This window comes from Harmonia axyridis, chromosome 2, assembly GCF_914767665.1.
Source record: "Harmonia axyridis chromosome 2, icHarAxyr1.1, whole genome shotgun sequence".
In the NCBI taxonomy this organism is placed as follows: Eukaryota; Metazoa; Arthropoda; class Insecta; order Coleoptera; family Coccinellidae; genus Harmonia; species Harmonia axyridis.
Genome location: NC_059502.1, coordinates 48861428 through 48882365, shown reverse-complemented (window position 1 = coordinate 48882365; position 20938 = coordinate 48861428). Strand labels below are relative to the sequence as shown.

The window sequence follows — 20938 nt, the reverse complement described above, 5'->3', positions numbered from 1 at the left end:
ATATTTATGTGGCAAGAACATACAAGGAAATTAGTCTAGGAAAAAAAATTAAAATATATAATAGTGCAAAATAACAGTCTCATTTAAGTCAGAAAAGTTGTATAAATAAAAACGATAATACTGATATGCAAAACATTTCGAAATCTCAATTCAAGAGACTCTTATCACCAATCAAAAAATATCACAGTTGAAATTTTGAATTAGTAAAGGAAAAAGATCTAAATATATTTTTTTCAATAGAATAAAAATAATTAAAAATCTGTTTCAAGAAAAATTATTGATAATATGATATTACATCAGATTTAACTGCATCTAAAAGATTGATCAAAGAAAGAATTGATTATTGCACAAATAAACGTTAAATTATAATGAATATACAATTTGTCCATACTCCTTAAAACCTTCCTACTCCTCAACATTTTCCATACAGACTAGCCAATATACAAGCATTTAGAGAGCAAAATTGAATCAAACATTGTCTGACAATGCTTTTACCTAATATAATGTATCTCCAAAAATATTGAAAAAAAAAAAACAAAACATCTGAACATATACAGAAGTTGTTCATTGGAATGACCATTTTAAATTCTTGGTTGACAATGAACCCATATGCTTTATTTTTATGCCAACAAAATGTTTTTGAATATAATACAGCATAATCTCAACAACAGATCATTAATTTAAGCTAATCAATTATGAAACATCATAATAATAAGAATTACTCAAATTCCTTGTCAGAAAATTGCAAGAGAAACAAATAAGATTGGTTTTAATTTATGGAAGAGAGGTTTCGAATCGGATTCAATACCAAATTGTTCTCATTGATTATATAATTAACTCATTCTAGAAATATATTTCCATACATGTTATAATGTCATTTAAAGGTCTATATGCAACTCATCACAAGCTGAAAACTTGTATGAATCAACACAATCAGTTATGTAATATACAGATTTTGTCCTCTGTCCTGTTAGGACAACATTGTAAATTTTTACCAACAGCAAAAAGAAAGGACTATTCTTACTAATCAGAAAAATTCTTTCCTGATTGAAAAGACTACAGTGCAGTATGATTATTGATGAAGTCTTTATAACCATGTATGGAAAACAACTTCTAGAATTATTGAGAGGCAGTTTAAATTATCTGTACCTCAACTCCTATCCATCAATAATATAATTCTTTCCATTAATTGAAATTATGACTAAGTGGATGTAGATATCCAAAAAATGTTTTCACTGTTCGAAGATATGAGCGATATTTACAAAAAATATGTATTTTGGAATAAATGCTCATCTGAAATTGAAACTTAATATCTACATTCTAGTATTTCCACTCTACTTGACAAGTACAACATTATAATATAGACAATCGATGTTTGGAGATTCTCAAAAAGTGGGTAATTAATGAATAAGGTGGCAAATCATATAAAAAACGTTACTTCGCATTACTAAAGTTTTTTTCTGATTCATGTACCTTCACCTATTTTGTTTCTACAAGAGTAGAAGTAGTATAGAGTAAAATACTATTTCTTTATGACATATATATACAACCATATTCCTAAAAATTATGTGCTGCATGTGGGTTTTCTTATAAATCAGATGTAAACAACCATGAAATAAAAAAATTAATTTAGTATGAAGAATTATCTGCCACTGATAGCTTTTCAAAATTAAACATATTTAGAGCATTTAACATCCACAGTAACTTGAAGGTAGGAAATAATGATTATATAACGACAATTTTATCATAGAACAAGTAAATCTGAAACTTTTTAGTTTCTACTGAGGTGCCTAGAAACTCTGCACTGATGCGATTTTTTTTCAGTCTTTTTGAGATAGTTCACCTGTTACTTTGCTTAAAACATACCAGAGTTCTGTGAAGTGGCGCTTTCCAGAATTGTTCAAAATTCCAGTATTTATCTATCACCGTTCAAAAATGAAATAATAATTTCAGAAACTGTAAACTTTCCCAAGAAATTACAATTCAGTTCATATCGAATTTATAATTGAATTATGGGAATAAAATGACAGAAAGCTAATGATTCAGAGAATAGAAGATTGTCACAAGCATAGAATTTTAAAACATTATTATCCTATACTCAAAGGTCACGAGAGTCCGACAAATGTCAAATATAAAGGATGCATGCACCATCTGAAACTCCAGTGATTTTTCAAAATCAAGTACCCATAAATATCCCTTTTTGTCTGAAAGTTTTACACATATAAGTAGTACACATGAGGGTTTCTAGGTATATTAGTTTCTACTTCAGTTTTTCAGTTATATTCACGTTGTCCAATCATGACTGAGATGTTATTTATTGAAAATGTTTTACAACAAAAATTGACCAATCAAGAACTGAACTGAGAACATATGACATCTACAATGACTTCCACAAGTCTCTTGAGAATGTAATATATTAATAACTACTATTAAAATACATCTTATGAGTTATGGACTTATTAGTATGTTATTTACTCTATTAATGATGAGTAAAGGAAAGGCCCATTTATGCAACATTCCTAAAAACTAGTTACTAATATTCTGTGGTGTTTATACACTCTCTTGTTAGTGTATGGTCCATATATTGCTGAGAATTTCAGAGTGGTTACACGCAGTTTTCAATATTTCAGGTCACCTGCTTCGTATATACGGACCGCTTGACCCTTGTCAACAAAATTTTGCATTGACAGAAGTTTGGAGATTATTAATGGTTAATTTATTGTAATTAGCAAACTACAAAACTGATTTAAATAAAAATAATATAATAATAAAATAATAAAAAAGTGTCAGATGCCATGAGAAATGTTCATAAACAATAATATGAAAATTAAAATGTTAAATGACAAGATGAAAGGGCGTGGCTACCGAACTTACCAGGGAGCACTACCTCATGGTCGCTCCGTTCTACACAAAATTAGAGATATGTCTTCTTAAAAAGCACCGATTTTTATGGGGTTTCCACATAATTTCCTTAAAAAATAATCTACTTGGAAGAAAGTAAATATTTTTGATTTGAGAATGAAAAAAAAAAAAACATTTGGTAACTTTTCGTTTTTCGCAAAAAAAAATTGATATGTACTTTGTGGGTACAAATTTATTACTTACTACTTATTTGTTTGAAGAAGGTACGGTTGCTATGGTGTCAGATAACTCACAGAAGTTTGAGGAAATAGGCGCTGTCAACTTACTAACCAGAGTAACCAAGGAGATATACAGACCATACCGAATACTTTTCATCGATAATAACGAATTACGAAACGGTAGAAACTATCACTTGTCAATATTGAAATTCTATGCGGCGCATACGCACTTCATTATTTAAACTAGGAAAGTTGTTCTTCAAAGTTGGTGAACTTTCTAGTCGTTGTTTCAGTTCTTAGGATTAACGCATAAACGCCTTCATTGATTTGTAAGAGTTCAATTCTTAGTTCTTAGGAACGGTGCATAAACACACCATTAGTTCTTAAGAATGATTCATAAATAGGCCTAAATCATGAATGAATTAAGAAAAAAATTCATACTGTTCAACACCTTATTCATTTAATACCTGAATCTACTAGCAACATTTCAGCAATTTTGTGATCAGGTTTCTTCATATCGATGTTTATCTTCATTCTTCCATGAACTTACCTGTATATGAGGAGGAGGGAGGAAACTTCTTAGAGATTGTATAAGTTGAATAGTATCAATTAGAGCTGAAAAAAGAATCAAAGTGAATAAACAAACTTTTTGCACTAAACAATACTGAAAAGTAACAACAAATACATTCAGTTAAGATCAAAGCTTCTTAAATCATAATTCGAGAGCCAGCCCTAAGGGGCTCTCAAGAATTCACCTCGGTATGTCATCATGAAAAATAAATTTGTTAAATCATATTACTATAAATCATAATCAACTATACTCACTTTTTTGAAGAGCTTCTGACTGTTTGCCATAAGGTTTACACATTGCTGGACGAACATAAGTCTTCATTCTTGCCATATTCTTCATTACCTCAGAAAATGCTCTTATTATTTTATCTTGTCCTCCTTCGTTACCTCTCACATCTTCTTTCAATTGTGATGCACTGGTTGATGTCCATGCTCCATTATGTAAAGCTAATAAATCTTTATTTGCAGCAGAAAGACCTTCGAAATAAATTGCATGTTACCTCAACTTATCACGAACCCAAAACAGTAACACACTTCTTCATTTATCAACGAAAGATGTTCCATTTTAAAGAATACCATATTTCCAACCAACGCTTCACCAATCACCAGGTTAAATTTTATAGGTTAAAAACATAGAAACAATGAAATTTAGAAACTATCAGTCATAGAAATGTTCGATTTTTTTTCTTTGAAGTAATGTACCCTGACTTAGGTAATTTGAATTTTCTAAATTATCTTATGGCGTGAGACCAGCGCCAACAAATAAAAGAATAGACACTCCAGATATTCCCAAGCGCCGACTCGCACAGGGGTTTATTGATATTTATATTAATAATTACTTTTATATTCCTATTGTAAGCATTTTAGCAAACCTCTTCAATGAAGAGGTTTGCTAAAATGCCAGATGTACCATAATTATGAAATTGAACCATAATTCATTAGCAGTTGTTGAATGTACCATAATTTCGAGAGATTCAATATTCAGCTCATAAATAATTCAACAAATAACCAAATACTGATATTTCAAAATAATCTTGAATCATCTGAAGTCGAAATCTACTTTTTTAGTAGATCTTAGGCCCTATATGATAGGTAAGTTTTTGAAAGTAGTCAAGAAACACACAATTGGGAGACGTTATCGTGTCAATGTCATACGGGTATTGGTTAGTCGATCTCAAAAAAAAATTGAAATATTCTTTTCTTCTTCGTCCTGTACAGGGTGGGCAAATTTCGATGTTTTAGCACTACAACTTTTAAACCAGAGTAGATAGACAAAATCTGATACCCCATCCTCCGTCTCTTTTTCTGAGAAACTAACAAGGGTAGTATTCATTTTTGGCCACCTTCTTTCGTTTTCGAGTTATAAGCGAAAATTGGAAAAGGGCGATATCGAAAAGCATTTATATCTCCGCTAATACTGATGATAGAGCTCTGAAATCAAAACATTATTCAGACACTTTTTCACGTAGAATCCAGTGGCGTGATCGTCTTTTCAGAAGGGGAACACTAGATTTCTGTGCCAATTTTTGAAAGCATAATTTTTCCTGATTTCAAAAATATGTAACATCGGATGGTTTGTATCAATACAAATAATTGAAAATGGTCAAAAACCTTTTTTTATCTAAGAGTCCCAATATTTCTATGGTTTCAACTGTTGATGAGCACAGAAAAATTAAGCTTTCCATAACAAGAGCAAAAAAAGAGGTTAACCGTCTTACGAGTGACAGCTCTTCCTAATTTTCTCTCCAAATTTCGCTAATTTTGAGTAAATTTTTGTACTAACAATCAGAAAACTCTACTAACTCAGTGTTGTGTTTGTGGAAACTGTTGGTAAGTCCATTTTTAATTTTTTTCTCACCTTCCTGATTTCACATAAAGGGTTATAAAAAACGGTAGAGTGATAACGAAATAATTTAATACGATCTCAATGGACTGGTCGTCGGGGGATCCTCCGGATCCCCCGGAGGATTCTCCAGATCCCCTTGGGGATTCTTCCACCTCAAGTCAAAGCAAAATCTCTCGCCCTAAACCCCCACTCTCTCCAAAAGTATTTGATCGCTTAACTAAAAAGTCCCAATCTACTTTCTCTTCTATCCTAACCAAGGTACCTGAAGAGTCCTTCTCTCAGTATTCACTAGCAGATGTTGCATTACTTTCTAGGGAAATCAACAGTGTCATAGATATATCTAAGGATGATTCAGAATTATTTGCAGAAGCCTCATGTGCTTCTCAGACAGTTTCTACGCTTTTATCCCGCCTTTCTGAAAATTCTCAGTCTCCAAACAACAAACCCCAAAGGAAGAAAATATCTCATACTTACTCCATCGGTGACTGTGGCCCCTTTATGGTAATTGTAGAATCAAAGGCAAACGACAATATTGGAAATATGCACCCGATGAATTTTGGTAAAGAATTAGTCCGACTCAAGGTTCCAGGCGTCAAAGACGTGAACAAAAAAGGAAAAAAAAGAATTTCTGTAGAATTCACTAACTCTCTTTGTGCCAACGAATTTTTGTCAAAAAATCCTTTCATCAACGACCCCAACATCGATGTCTTCGTTCCTTCACGAATGGTTTCTAGCAGAGGTGTCATAAGAGACGTAGGATCTGATATAACTGAAGAAGATATACTAAATCACTCTCATTCCAGAATAAAAATTATTGGTGCCCGCCAATTGAATAGAAGAGTCACCAGAGAGGGTGTCACTTCTTATATTCCTTCTAACTCTTGGGTTCTCACCTTCCACGGCAAAATTTTGCCTGAGAAGATAGGTATTTTTGGCGTTATAAGACATGTGAATTTGTATGTTGGTCCAGTGATCCAGTGCTACAATTGTTTAAGATACGGCCACACAAAGGTAAACTGTAATTCCCCTAAGGAATCAAGTAAATGTCGAAACTGTGGTGAAAAACATGATGAATCAGAGTGCCCCAATACATCAAACCCCAAATGCTTTTTTTGCCATGGTGATCATGCTGCCACAGATAGAAAATGTCCTGAATACTCCAGACAAAAACAAATTAACAATCTAATTGCTCTTGAGAATATCTCATACTTTGAGGCGATGAAGTTGGTCCCAAAATCATATGCTGACAATCTTCCTGATAAGGAAGCAGTGAACCCAGTCACCCGTCCATCATCTTTCCCCCCCTTGGTGCGTCAGGAAAAGAGGTACAACTCCCCTCAGGATGCTACACTAATATCCGTCCAGAATAGAAGCTCTCTCCTCCAACCCAGTCACCCAACAACATCATATTCAACACAATTGAAACGAAGAAAACTTCCCCAATCCCCTGGTTACAATAAGGAAGCTCACAATAACCAGCTTCTCCACCTATCCCTTCCACTCTCCCCAATTCCTTCAGAAAAATCTAACCTCCCAACAATTCCTTCACAAAAATCTAACCTCCCAACAATTCCTTCAAGAAGTCTTCCCAAAATATCTCTATCAGACGAAGACCTTTTCAAAATTCTAGCACAACGTATATCCAATAATTTTGATTCTGAGTTAGTTAAGAGCCTTATGAACTTTTTGACCAATAATCAACCAGCGACATCATCTTCTCAGCTTCCTCAAAATATAAATAAATCTGTTAATCCTGTCCCCACTGTTCCTAATAAATAAACATCAATTATTCCTCTATACCACCTATTTTGCTGTCAGTTTCATTTCCCTCTCTAATCCTAATGTTTAAAATCCTACAGTGGAATATTAGATCTATAACATCCAACAAAGACAACCTACAATATAACATAGAGGAATATCATCCGAACATAATTCTCCTTTCAGAAACTTGGCTGAAAATCGACCAAACCTTTAAGATATCAGGCTATAACATAATTAGACAGGATAGAAGTACTCGAGGAGGCGGTATAGCCTCACTCATTAAAGATAACCTGCTTTTCACTGATCATGTCCTCAGTTTATCTCCCCCAGATGGTGTCAACATTCATGCATTTAAAGTTGACCACCTTTCAATTGTGAACATCTACTGCCCTCCAAATATTGTTCTTCCGTTAGATTTCTGGCATAATCTGACCTCTGCCCTCATTTCTCCCTATCTCATCTGTGGCGACATTAATGCTCAGAACCCCTCCTGGGGTTCTCACAATAGAAACAGAAATGGGAATATTCTTGAACAGTTCCTGCTATCAAGCGATTCATGTCTCCTCAACGACGGATCTTCTACAAGAGTCACCCCTCCAGATAAGTCCAGCTCACCAGATATTTGTCTCTGCTCCCCTGATATTAGGATTGACGCTTCATGGGAGGTTCTCCCAGATCCAGGTGGGAGTGACCACTACCCCACTTTAACGACAATTATGGATCTCAACTTACCTGAATTACCTCAAAACTTCTTTTCAACCTCCAAATACAACATTAAAAAGGCTAACTGGTTGTTGTTTCAGGAACTAATCATCCACGAGATCGAACGACAAGATATTCAAGGTCTGGATGATATTCGAGCAATAATTTTATGTGCAGCTGATCGTTCAATTCCTGTAAAAAAACACCCTGAAAAACTCTCCAGCTATAGGGTTCCCTGGTGGGACGACGAGCTATCCACTCACGTAAAAAACAGGTCAGACGCCTATAAAAAATACCGCCTCAATCCCACATTAGAGAATTACTTGAATGCAAAACATAAACAAGCTACAACCAAGCGAAAAATCAGAGAAAAGAAGAAAACATCCTTCAGAGAGTTCTGTGAGAGCCTGTCAGTAAAAGATAGTAAAAATCTTTGGAGAAATATCAGAAGATTTCGCTCTGGAGTCTCCCCAAGCCCGTCAAGACGAGCCTCTCCTTCTTGTGGTAGAGAAATCCTCCCTAGACTCTGTCCATCTCCTCAGCTTGATTTGAACGAAGAAGATAGAACCCCTCTTAGGAACATTGATCCTCCGCCAGGTAACCACTCCATGTTATTCTCTCCTTTTACTTTATGTGAGATGTCGAAAACCATCCACCGTAAAAAGGACTCCGCACCTGGTAAAGATGCGGTAACGTACTCAATGTTAAAGCATCTTCCCATTCAGGCCAAAAATGTTCTTCTTCAGGTATACAATAGATTATTTACAGACCCCAATATTCCTCCATCCCTCAAAGAAACAATAATTGTTCCCATTTGCAAACCAGGAAAGCCCCCCCACGACCCCAACAGCTACCGTCCCATAGCCCTCACCTCCTGTCTGCTAAAAATTTTTGAGACCCTTATGGCGTCAAGATTGGAGAGAGTTTATGAGCTAAACGTGCCATCAAATGAACCTCAATATGGCTTCCGAAAGGGCAAATCGGTGACTGATGCGCTGACTGCTATTACAGTCCCAATTTACTCGGCGTATGCTATGAATGAGATAACTCTTGTTGTTTTCCTGGATGTTAAACAAGCTTATGACTCTGTAAACTTTGATATTTTAAAATCAGTTTTAATGGCAGAGGGTGTCCCCCTCCAGATTATTAATCTCCTACGAAACCTCATAGTTGATAGAAGCATTTTTCTACTTGACCCATGTCTCAACGAACTAATTGGTCCGGTATCATCTTTCCTAGGCTTGGCTCAGGGTTCCCCCGACAGCTGCCCTCTGTTTAACCTCTTTGTTAAAGGTCTTTCTTCCTTTCTGAACGTCCCAGGAGTTGAAGTACTTCAATACGCAGATGACACTACTGTGAAAGCTTCGGGAAAAACATTCAAAGAAGCCTTTGAGAATATGTCCCGGGCATTAGCCCAGGTTGAGGAATGGACAATCTTGACTAGTCTGTTCTCTCTCGACTTGATAGGGTGCAATATTCGGCTATCAGAGTAGCACTAGGCTACATGAAGTCCACGCCTATAAATGTCCTCCTCGCAGAGAGTGGTCAACTTCCCCTGTCCTACCGTCGCATCTGGTTGGCGATCAAGTTTTTGTCAAAGCTAGCTAAGATTTCTCCAAATCCCCTTCTCCAAAGGCTGTCACAACTTTTTTCTTGGCGTCATGCATGGGGTAGTAGACCTATGCCCCCTATATTAGAAGCTTTCAATATGCTCCCAGAGACTGGCTCCTTCTATTCCTCTCCCCTCCTTCCTTGTTTCCAGGTTCCCTTGTGTGTCCACTATCTTGACGTTCCCTATTATTCTTTGAACCTTCGTAAATTGGACTTAGACAATTCAGGTTTGTTCGATGAGAGATGCAGGGATAAATTCCCCGATTTCTCTTTGCTATTCACTCATGCCTCAAAATCGCGAGACCAGGTTGGTATTGGTATATATAGCCCTGGAAATATTTCTTTCAGTGGGAGAGTCCCCTCAAGCTTTTCCATTTCATCTGCTGAACTCCTCGCGATTGATAAAGCCCTATCCATTATTGAGGGAATGACTGATGATGTCCTCATCATTTCTGACTCCAAGTCCGCTCTTGAAAAACTAAAAGGTTGGTTCCCCCATTCCAGTAACGATCACATAACTCTGTCAATTCAAAATAAAATTTACCGCATCACCCAAACTAATCGACAAATTAAATTTGTGTGGGTTCCCAGCCACACAAACATCACTGGTAATGACCAAGCAGATCGTCTTGCTAAAGAGGGCAGTAAAATGTCCCATACCCTTACTATTAAGGGCGATATAAAAGAACATTGGCCCTCATTCAAACGCAATATATGGGAAAGATGGAAGACGGAATGGAAGCAAACATCTCTTCATAGAGGTCACCTTTATTCGACCATGATTAACGTTGACCATTTTAGTAGAAAACCCTGGTTCCACTCATTTGCTGATCTCCCTAGAGGTAATATCACAACAATGAACAGACTCAGAGCAAATCACTGCTGTTCTCCTGCTCATTTGGCTAAAATACAAGTTAGGGATGATGACCTTTGCGAATGCGGAGAGAGAGGGGACTTACAGCACATTTTCTTTTCGTGCTCTCTAAATGATGTCAAGTGCAGAAATTTATATGATGACCTCTGTAAGATATACGCTGATCACAACTTCCCACTTAATATTCAAGATTTGATATTCTCTGAGAATGTACTGATATATAGGTCACTCTATGGTTTTTTAAATTCATGTGGGCTTAAACTGTAATGTTTTTTATACAAGATACTAATAATCCCTTCATCCTTTCAGTTCCACAAGTGTTGTCTTTTGTACTGCTCCCCCTGCCCCGGAGCTGGAAAAATACCAACCTCTAATAGTATTGATTGTATTGTACATTGTTCTAAGTTCAAAATAAAAGATAATCTAGTTTAACAAATCTCTCAGTTACAACGAAATGTTCCATGTGTAGATGGCCTCGCTGCCAAGCACAATAAAAGAAGAAGAAGAAGATAACAAGAGGAGGGTCCTTCCGTCAATCTGATTATTTCTATGCTTTTCACTTATTTCTACAAATTTCGAATCTAGATATATTTTATAAATTTTTCATCAAAAAATTGATTTGGAAATAACGAAAAGATCCACAAGATCGAATGTTTCAATTTCAATCGAAGAGTTGTAATGAGTTGAATGTATCAGAAGATTATATTCATAGGTCTCCAGAAAGAATACGCACAAGTACCAATCCATTTTAAATAGCATATGAAACAACGCATTTATGATTTTAAACTCAACAATTTAATTACAACAATTGCACAATGCACAGTCGACACATCTTCTCGATATTTCGCACCGAATTCAATAGATGAATATTTGAAACTGCGTTCAAGCAACCTAGGAAATTTTCTCCGAGTTCATTTATATTATCGAAACTATTTTTTTTTAATATATTCGAATTTTGTAGAAATTAGTAAAACGCATAGAAATAATCAGATTGACGGAAGGACACTGCTCTTGTTATAGAAAGCTCAATTTTTCTGTGCTCATCTACAGTTGAAACCATAGAAATATTGGGACTTTAAGTTAAAAAAAGGTTTTTGATCAATTTCTGTTATTTATTTTGATACAAACCATACGATGTCATATATTTTTGAAATCAGGAAAAATTAAGCTTCCAAAAAATGGCACAGAAATCTAGCGTTCCCATTTGAAAAAACATAACTTTGGTTCATAGCTTCGTAATTAAAGACCCTTTTGAAAAGGCCAGCACGCCACTGGATTCTACGTAAAAAAGTGCCTGAATAATGTTTTGATTTCAGAGCACTATCATCAGTATTAGCGGAGATATAAATGTTTTTCGATATCGCCATTTTTCCAATTTTCGCTTATAACTCGAAAACAAAAGAAGGTGGCCAAAAATGAATACTACCCTTGTTAGTTTCTCAGAAAAAGAGATCGAGAAGTGGGTATCAGATTTTGTCTATCTACTCTGGTTTAAAAGTTGTAGTGCTAAAACATCGAAATTTGCCCACCCTGTACTAACATATCTGTTTTACGATAATCATCTAACAAATAAGGTTGGTAGAGTTTGGTTACATAACAGAATGTTGAACTATACTGAAATTGAAGTAACTACACACTAATCAAAAGTTACAGAAGGGGAAAATTCCGGGCTTTTTAGTAGTGGTCTAGTCGGATTTTCAATGGACTTTTTGCTTGCTAGTGCAGTGAGCATCTTCAGAGGTTTCTAGGTCGCGGATTATAACTCGACTCTGGATTTATTCGAAACCTATTTTTCAAGTTCACAGTGTAAAGGGTGATTGTTTATATTTTCGTCAATAGCTATCTCAGTTAATATTGGTTCTAGAACGTTTTAATGGGCAAATATGACGAATATGAATTTTCAACAATAAATTTTATATTCTATTCTATAAAGAAATCGCAGAATTGTCATGTGGTGTTCAACAGCTACCTTAGATATAGACGAAAAAACCTCTATTTTTGAAAAAGTGAAAGAGATAACCTCAATAAAGAATAATTAACCTAACCTAACCTCAATAAAGAATAATTATTCAAAATCTAGAGAAAGAGCTCTAATGATCAGGAAAATGAAATACATGGTGTTCCATTTAAAAAATACCAGCTCACATAAAATTTTTATATTGGTAATGCTTTTTTGTATTTCCTAGTACTAAATTCTGAATCCTCATAAAAATACTTCATATTTGCTTTAATTTCTGATAATTTTTCTCAGCCCCATCTTGTTTTCACAGATGCATCTCTGTTTAGAGATCCCGCTTCCGTTGGATACGGTATTTTCTGCCCCTCTCCATGTATGAATATCTCAGCACGTCTTCCAAGACTATATACATACTGCAGAAATGTATGCTGTTGTCAGTATTGTTCAAATTGCCCTCAATCAAAAGTTCAGGAGAGTAATCATTATTTCTGATTCTCTCAGTGTTTTACAATGACTTGAGGCCAAAAAATTTGATGCAAAAAACACATATTTTTTGGTTGCGAAAACAACTTTTTTAACTGTAACGCACTATACTCTGCACTCTCGTCATTTGGTTTTTCTTCACCATTAAATATATTTGAGCCAAAAACTAGATGTACATACTAGATCAGCTGCTTGCCTTTGTGAGTAAAAGTAGGTTGTTACTGTAGCAAGCATAATATGATTACCTAGATTTGACACTTCCCCAGTTTCTTTCCTTTATTGCTCATTCTGACCCTTTTTCCTCATACTTAAGGCTTATAGAATTCTCTAATCAATGCAATTTCCTTTTTTTTTTTTTTGGTTTCTCAAACTTATTGAAATATCCGCGCCAAATTTAAATAAATGTGAAAAAATTATAGATGTTGAACTATGTTGAATGTTTTAAATGGCTGTGCTATAATAAGTTATGCATTAATGTGGAGAAAACTGTTTATGTATTAGTGAAACAAAAGAAAAAAAAACAGTATTAATTTATTTATGAACCAAATAGAATTAAAAAAAGTGAAAAAGTACAAATACAGAGGACTTGGGGGCTTAGGAAAGTCGGGATAAAAAACATTAAACAAAAAATGTATTTCCAACAACCTTTACATAACTAAGCAACAAATAAAACAAAATTCTATAAAACCTCACGATGCCATTATTGCATCATTAAATAAGCTCGATTCATCGACACGTTTCGACTTGTGCGGAGGGGTTTGGAATTACTTCTGACTTCGAGTTATAGAGGTAAATTAAGTGCGTCTTCGACTTCCAAATAAAGCAGTCAAAACAATATATCAACTAGATTGCCTCACTCCGACAGTACAGGTTTGTAAAGAAACTAAAATATTGAATATTGAAAAGTCAACGCTTCTCAAACAAACCAGATTAATTTATAAAATAAAGAAAAAACTATTAAAAATCAGCACCGATCTAGTCCAAAATAATAACTAACATAATTATGAAACAAGAAGAAGAGAGTACCTAAGAAATGACTATGCAAGAATAACTAAACCTTTGAAATCTCCCATTACTTGTAGCATTACCTGGTATAATCGAAGACATCGACAAATCGATTGTGCCATAATTTAGAACTATACCTTGTGTGATTTAGTCCTTTCTTGTCTACGATATTTTGATTATAAAAGAATGTGAATAAATTACAAGTTAGTTAAGTTATTTTTGTATTATTATTGTTGTTAATTATTAAGTTAATGTTATTTTGTTATAGACTAAATCTAGTCATAGTGTAGGCTCTGGTGCCAGTTTTTGTAACTGTTCTGGAGTCAGCAATAAAATTTTTTATTATTGTAACTCTTGAAAAACCAGTCCTGGGATTGGATCCCCAAGACTCCTGTTGCCCCAGGACCCAGGATCAAGATTGATATTCACACGACCGAGATTGGGTACATAGTCTCTCAGGCTGAGCCCATATTCAGGCTCTCTCAACCAGGGGCAATATTGGCTGGAGATTGTTTGAGAAGAAGAAGAAGATAACCTCGATATATATATATATATATATATATATATATATATATATATTCAAAATCAGGAGGAAGGGCTCTACCAATTAGGAAAATAAAATACATGGTGTTCCATTTAAAAAATACCAGTTCGCATAAAATGTTCATGTTTATAATGCTTCTTAGTACTGAATTCTGAATCCCCATAGAAAATTAAAACGGTTTTCTAGGAGCAATATTAACTGAGATAGCTATTAAGTAAAATATAAACAATCACCCTGTACACTGTGAACTTGAAAAAAAGGTTTTGAAGAAATCCATACATATTTTTTAAATTTTGTTTGGCAAAATTATTACATGTTACAAAACACAGCAATGAAGGGCCATGTGTCAAGGAAGTAAGACATGGTATATCAACGAAGGATAGTATGATAGAATTTACTGATTTCATCCTTGACAAATTAGTCTGCAGTTACGTCATCGCCATATTTTTCGACTTAAAATATGCATTTCGTTGCATATGTGATTGGTTTGCCAGAAAAAATTAACCGATTGTGAATCAGAGAAATCAGGGTAATTTTTTAACATCTTTCTTGAAAGATCGTAATTTCGGGGTTAGGATTGGCGAAGTTAAATCTAATCATCTATATAAATCATTTTATGGTACTCTGAATTTCAAATCATTTTGATTGCATAAAATTGACTCTTACCTTCCAAATTATCCAAATTAGTTCTCAGAAAATCTGAAACTTTATGATCTCCTATAGAAACTTCATATTGTGGAGGTGGTTTTGACTGGCTTTTAGACATATCAATTTGATGTTGAAGCTGTATATGTCTCTGCTTTTCCAAATTAACATTGATTTTCTCCATGTTTTGTTGAGCCAAAACTCGGTTCTGTTGTTGTATAAGGGCCGCTGTAATCTGCTGCTGAGTTGGAGGAGCAACTGATTTTGGACGTTCCATAAGCTGTTGATTCTGTTTTGAGTCTAAAGTATTTTGATTTACCATATCAACTCCAGACATTCCTGCAACAAAAAATATGACCAAAACTGTATTTAATCAGCTCTACTTTTGTAATTCATTATAATGACGATAATTTATTATTTCCTTCTATATCGTAGAATATCTAAAATAAAAAAAAATCTTGATGTATGGAAGATTTGAACTTCTGTCTTCCATGTCAAACCATACTCCCTACTTATGCTTTGTAGTGCAATATATTATATGTAGTACCATAGTATAAGGTATACTATGGTAGTACAACTGTGGCAACACATATTTTGAATTTCAAGCTTTTGTGTTATCAATTTTTAGAGCTTTGAATATTTCAAACTTCAATTCTTTAACGTTTTCTCAGAAGTCATTAAAAAGTTCTTTGACATTATCAACCAATATCTCTTCTTGTTTTTTCTGATGTCAGAGAATTCTTCAAGTGAATCATATGCCTTTTTGTTTTTGAAAGTAGCAGCTATTTCTTTTGCCTTCTTATGTATTTCTAGAAAGTCATGCTTTGCGATGAGTCATTTCAGCACACCGGTCAGTCATCCAATTTTCTTTGGCCCTATTTATTTATTTCTTGATGTTCTTATACATTTCTGGTTTGTTTTTCAATAGCCTTCTCTTTCATTGCTCTACAATATTAGAAGGAATCAAGCGGAGAAGTCCAATAAATCACTCCGTCAGGTCAGCTTGAAAGGTATATGTTTACCTGGAAGGAGCTCAAGGCACCACCATTGGTATTAAGGGCTATAAAAGGTTATTCAATCCCCTTCGTGGAGAAACCTCCAACTGTCCTCTTCTCAGAAAGAAATCAAATCTTTGCTAGACCAACAGATAATGAAAACAGGGTCCTTCAAGTTGACGTCTTTGAAGAAACTAGACCTTTTCCAAAATTATATTTACATTTTTATAAAGAAAGGACATCAACATAGAATGAACAGAAGTAACAAAGGCAGAGTTTTTTCTAAGAATTTTGTCTCGGTGACTAATCGATGTTGCAACCAATCTTCCTCCATCAAGAATAGCGGAACTTCTCTTGGAAGTCTGGATGGTACGAGCAACTATCGGCGCATCGAGTTCTAAAATCCTTGAAACATTCTAAGCCAAAGTCATCTATCTGGAAGATCCTGATATTATTTTCCTAATCTCTCAACATATTGGCCTCAAATCATAGGCTTCACGATCTAACATTATCAGTCCAGATAAAAATCACTGCCAATTATCAGATTCTATTATTACTTTCTAGTCCAAGTTCGATTCAAAAAAGGATAACGTCAAAAATCGCCACTCTGGTTGGCAACTTAATCTAATTAAGGTTTCTGAAAGCAGAAGGAAAGCTAATAAGGAGCTCCCTTCTTTTTTCATTACAACTAGAGGAGAATTGAGAGCAGCAATAAGAATCATAATAACAGGTTAGCTCCAGGAACCATTTGAAGATCTAGGTATCCCAATGGATACGTTTGTTAATATTTTATCTCAAAAAGAGGTCATTGACAAAGTTTAAGAGTTTGAGGTATCGTTCCATCTAAAATCACTTATATAAAACTGCATTGAATTCCTTTAGTTCTTTATGGTCTCTTTAATTGTTTAACACAATATTTTGATTCTGTTTATTGCTTTTTGATCTAACGCTAGGAAGTTCTTGGTTGACATGGGGAGAACTTTCGATATCAAATGGATTTATTTTCGATTTGTCAAGTCGAAGGCACAGAGCTAATAGAAAACGGATAGTTTAGACCTTGTCAAGGCTTGACCTGAGTAATGCCTTACCATCATTTTAGGTAAAGGTACTGATGAAGAGCGGACACTGAAAACAGCTCCACCCCTATTCAGTTAAAGGTACTAATAGAGAGGAGGGGGAACTGCTCTCGAGCATAGCCTCCACACGGGCTAATCTCCAAAATGTCAACCTCGGTAAGATCTAAAATATATGCTTTCTTGCCCTTCATGGTAGAAAATGGTTCCCTTAATTATAATAGTAATAAACATATTTGAATTCAATGTTATACATACTGTTTCTAACATCTGTATTATTAGCAGCCTGCTCAGCTAGATAATTTGGGTTTCCCAAATGTTGCAACGTCTTTTGAGTTAGTTCCATTTGACTTTTGTAATACCTACAAGCTGGATTCGGACAATTTTGAACTACTTCAATGATGAACTCTTTCTCCATTCCGAAGTTTTCTCTTCCTATTGTGTAAGATTCCATAACCTACAATATGAAAATAATCTATGCCTGAAAATTTCTGATAAGATAATATATTCCAGCAATAATAACCAATTGTGAATATGTCACTTTTTGTGTTGAATATTGAATTCAGGGTATAATAAGTCATAAATAATTAATTTCGATAATTTATAGAAAACCAACAATCAAAATATTGGAAATAACAGAAAAAACCACTCTAAGACCTATAAATCCAATAAGATATCCCAATTACAGACTACATAATCCACTTAACTGTATGTATACACTAATAAATGTAGAATCAATGTCAAGCAAACTCCAAAAACTAGAGGGGAAATTTTACTAAAAACTGATTTGGAGGACACAATGCAAGTTTACCACAAACACAATCACGAACAAAAAGATTTAGAAACTTGAAATTTTCAGGGTAAGTTTGGACCTTGTATGCTGTTAAGTTCGTTAATGGGCAAAATTCGACTAGTAGTCCAGTCAATTTGTGCTCACAAGACCCTTCACAGGAAAGTTTTGGGTGATGAATCTGAAACTGAGGTTTACCACCAAAATTTTGCGACAGAAAATTGGAGAAATACAAAAAAAGTTAAAAAAAATAAATTTTTTGGGTTTTTTTGCATATTACTCAGGAAATATCAATTTTTCGTGAATGACCTACCCAAACAAAAACAAAGTGTATAAAATTTCTTACAAATTTTTTCCATTAAGTTTTTTTTTATCCGATGAACCGTTCTTGCTCAAACTATAGTTGAAAATTGTGGACTTTTATCTGTCTCTGCAAAAACCCACTTTTTGGGTTACTTTTGATTTCTTTGATTCTAGATATAAAATTTTGGATGCTGAATCCGAATTTGAGGTTTGCCAGCAGAATTTCGTGACGGAACATCGAAAAAAATGCAAAAAAAGATAAATAATTTTGGTTCTTTGTATATAAATAATATAAATATATATCTACAGGGTGAAACACCGGGATGGCCTATTAGACGTTTATGGAAAACTAATCATAATTTTGAGCTGAAAATTTGCATATTGGGGTTTAAGACAACGATCTTCCTCCCTAAAATATTTTCAGATCTCTACAACTTCCGGTTATAGCGGAAACAGACTACTACTTACCTATTTCAAATAGCACACCCAGTATATTATTGCATCATTAAATAGATTTTTTTGATAGCAATTCCGGCAATATGCCATACCTTGGGTAAAAACTCAACAATTCATGAGTTATTGGAATTCTTATAAAACAAATGGTGGCGATGAAGACCCAAATTTTTTGGAATATTTCAGCATAAAAAGCTTTTTTGGAAAAATCTGTTTTCTTTTTCGATTTTGCAAATACGTGGTATTATAAGACTGTTTGCTCTTGGACCAAAAATGTACAGGATGTTTATAAGAAGATCATGAACTTGGACAATTCAAATTCATCAAAACTCAAGATTTTCAAATTAGAGCCTATAATATTTTTTATTTTTTCAGTCGATACTATGTACAAAAATAGCAATATCAATTTTTTGTAATGACCTTCCTATACAAATTTCAAATTGTGTACTTGTATAAATACTACGACAGTATTATTTCCTCGATATATTCATTGAAATCAAAATAAAGAAATAAACTAAATGTTATTTTGAAAATGCTTTTTTTTTAACTGATGATGGCTTTATAGTTCAAACCTATCTGGATTGCCTTGGAAGAAGAAAATATTGAGTAGAAGACATGCCATCAATAATAAATTAAGGTTTTGAAGTAGAAAAAGTGGATTTTTGTAGAGGCAGATAAATACGCCAGTTTTCAACTATCAACAATATTTGAGCCAGAACAGTTTATTGTACAAAAAACCTCAATGGAATAAACTTGTATTTTTTTCCACATCATTATTCTTCTGCTCTCAGAAGCATTCTTTCTTCAAGGAAGGGAATGTTTTTTAAAGGGTCACATAAGTAATTCTGAGGTATTTATAATTTAATCTGTTTAGGAGAGAGATCAACAAGTTTATTCTAAACTTTGAACCAGAATTTTTAGATATTCTGGTGCATTACTGTGAATTTCATTACATTTCTTTTTGTTATAATTATGTATTAATTTGAAACACAGTTGTTGTTCAGCGGGTAGAGGTAGGACTTCATACCCATAAGGTGAAATTGGAAAGTTCAAGCCCTGGGTCGAGAAAGAAATTTTCTATTTACAGAAACTGCCAAAAATTGGATGTAGGGCAAAACATTAACAGTGAGATGGGACACATTAAAAAAGCTTACAAGAATACAGTTCTTCTAACTTCTACCAGCTCTAAGCTTCCTATAGGTCTAGTAGAGACCAGATAGAAAACATAAAAACCATTGCAAAGCAACTTACAGCTCTAACGGTAGCTTCTATTCCAAGATGCAAACCATGTGGGCCATTCATATGTTTCAACATCACTGCATTTGCAAAATGTTCAAATGGTAATATAATTTTTCCATTTTCCCTCAATATCAACCTTCCTTGAGAATCAAGTGTTACCCGAGAAGCCATCATTCTGTAAAATATAAGATATGAAGAAAAATCTAGTGTTTCCTTCAATATATTCCTTACTGCAAATACGCTGCACTGGGGAGCATTGATGTTTCTTTAAGTTCACTAAAACATTGAAGAAGCTCTACTGAAGGATTCCAACCCTTATTTTGCAAATATAATTGTAAAAGCATATACAGTTTTTCTGTTACATATCCCGTTCCACTAAAACCCAAAGGGGATGCAGCAATATCATTTACTGAAGCTTGTTGCATTCCTTTTGCAAGAACATTCTTCATAGTTTCTGCTAAATCCATTATTTCACTTCAAGAGCAATGAGACTCTTTACTAAAGTATTAAAACTTTCAATATTTCAATACACATTATCTCACAAAGAAAAAGAGAATATAGTATAATATTCAAAATTCAATAGATTAATTAACGATAAAAGAATTTTTCTACCCTAAATATAAAATAGAACATCAATTGAAAATAAATAGAAGCCACAGAGTAGTGAGCAGTAGATGTCTAAAAATATTTTGATATGCAGAAGCAGAATTCAATCCTTTCAAATCAAATAAGCCGTACTGTTAGACGTTGCCGTGGCTAGATCGGAGGGTTATGTACCTTTGGGCGAATACGCTATTAGTGATGACGTCACACACCGCCATTTTTGGTTCTCCTGTCAGTGTTCGAAATCCAAACAAATTGTCATTCAAATTAGTACGTTGTAGTTGAAGAAATTGGCTTATTTTGATAAATAGAATTATTTAAGGAACGATTTTACTATTAATTGATAGACAGAAGGAACGAGATCAATGCCAGTAAGTTCGAACTTGAAGTTCAACTAATAAACA

At 34.2% G+C, this 20938-nt stretch overlaps 2 protein-coding genes across 4 annotated transcripts; one reads left to right on the top strand and one right to left on the bottom strand.

Moving 5' to 3' along the window:
• Positions 1–3322: 3322 nt before the first annotated feature.
• On the bottom strand, positions 3323–20814 carry LOC123672172. 2 transcript variants are annotated; one of them, XM_045606169.1, is made up of 6 exons: positions 20163–20814; positions 19944–20106; positions 17405–17603; positions 15100–15417; positions 3906–4097; positions 3323–3695 (listed from the first exon to the last, which is right to left on the bottom strand). In XM_045606169.1, the coding sequence occupies exons 1-6, from the start codon at positions 20396–20398 to the stop codon at positions 3583–3585; spliced, it is 1221 nt and encodes a 406-aa protein (XP_045462125.1). In that variant the 5' UTR covers positions 20399–20814; the 3' UTR covers positions 3323–3582. The 2 variants fall into 2 exon arrangements, with proteins under 2 accessions (XP_045462125.1, XP_045462124.1); XM_045606168.1 differs by having other exon boundaries at positions 3906–4127; positions 20163–20810.
• LOC123672173 lies at positions 5347–10947 on the top strand. 2 transcript variants are annotated; one of them, XR_006746230.1, is made up of 2 exons: positions 5347–5480; positions 10754–10947. XR_006746230.1 is itself a non-coding variant. In XM_045606170.1 (2 exons), exons 1-2 carry the CDS (start codon positions 7974–7976, stop codon positions 10816–10818), a joined length of 648 nt encoding a protein of 215 aa, XP_045462126.1. In that variant the 5' UTR covers positions 7961–7973; the 3' UTR covers positions 10819–10947. The 2 variants fall into 2 exon arrangements, 1 of the variants encoding a protein (XP_045462126.1); XM_045606170.1 differs by lacking the exon at positions 5347–5480 and adding an exon at positions 7961–8556.
• Positions 20815–20938: the final 124 nt, after the last annotated feature.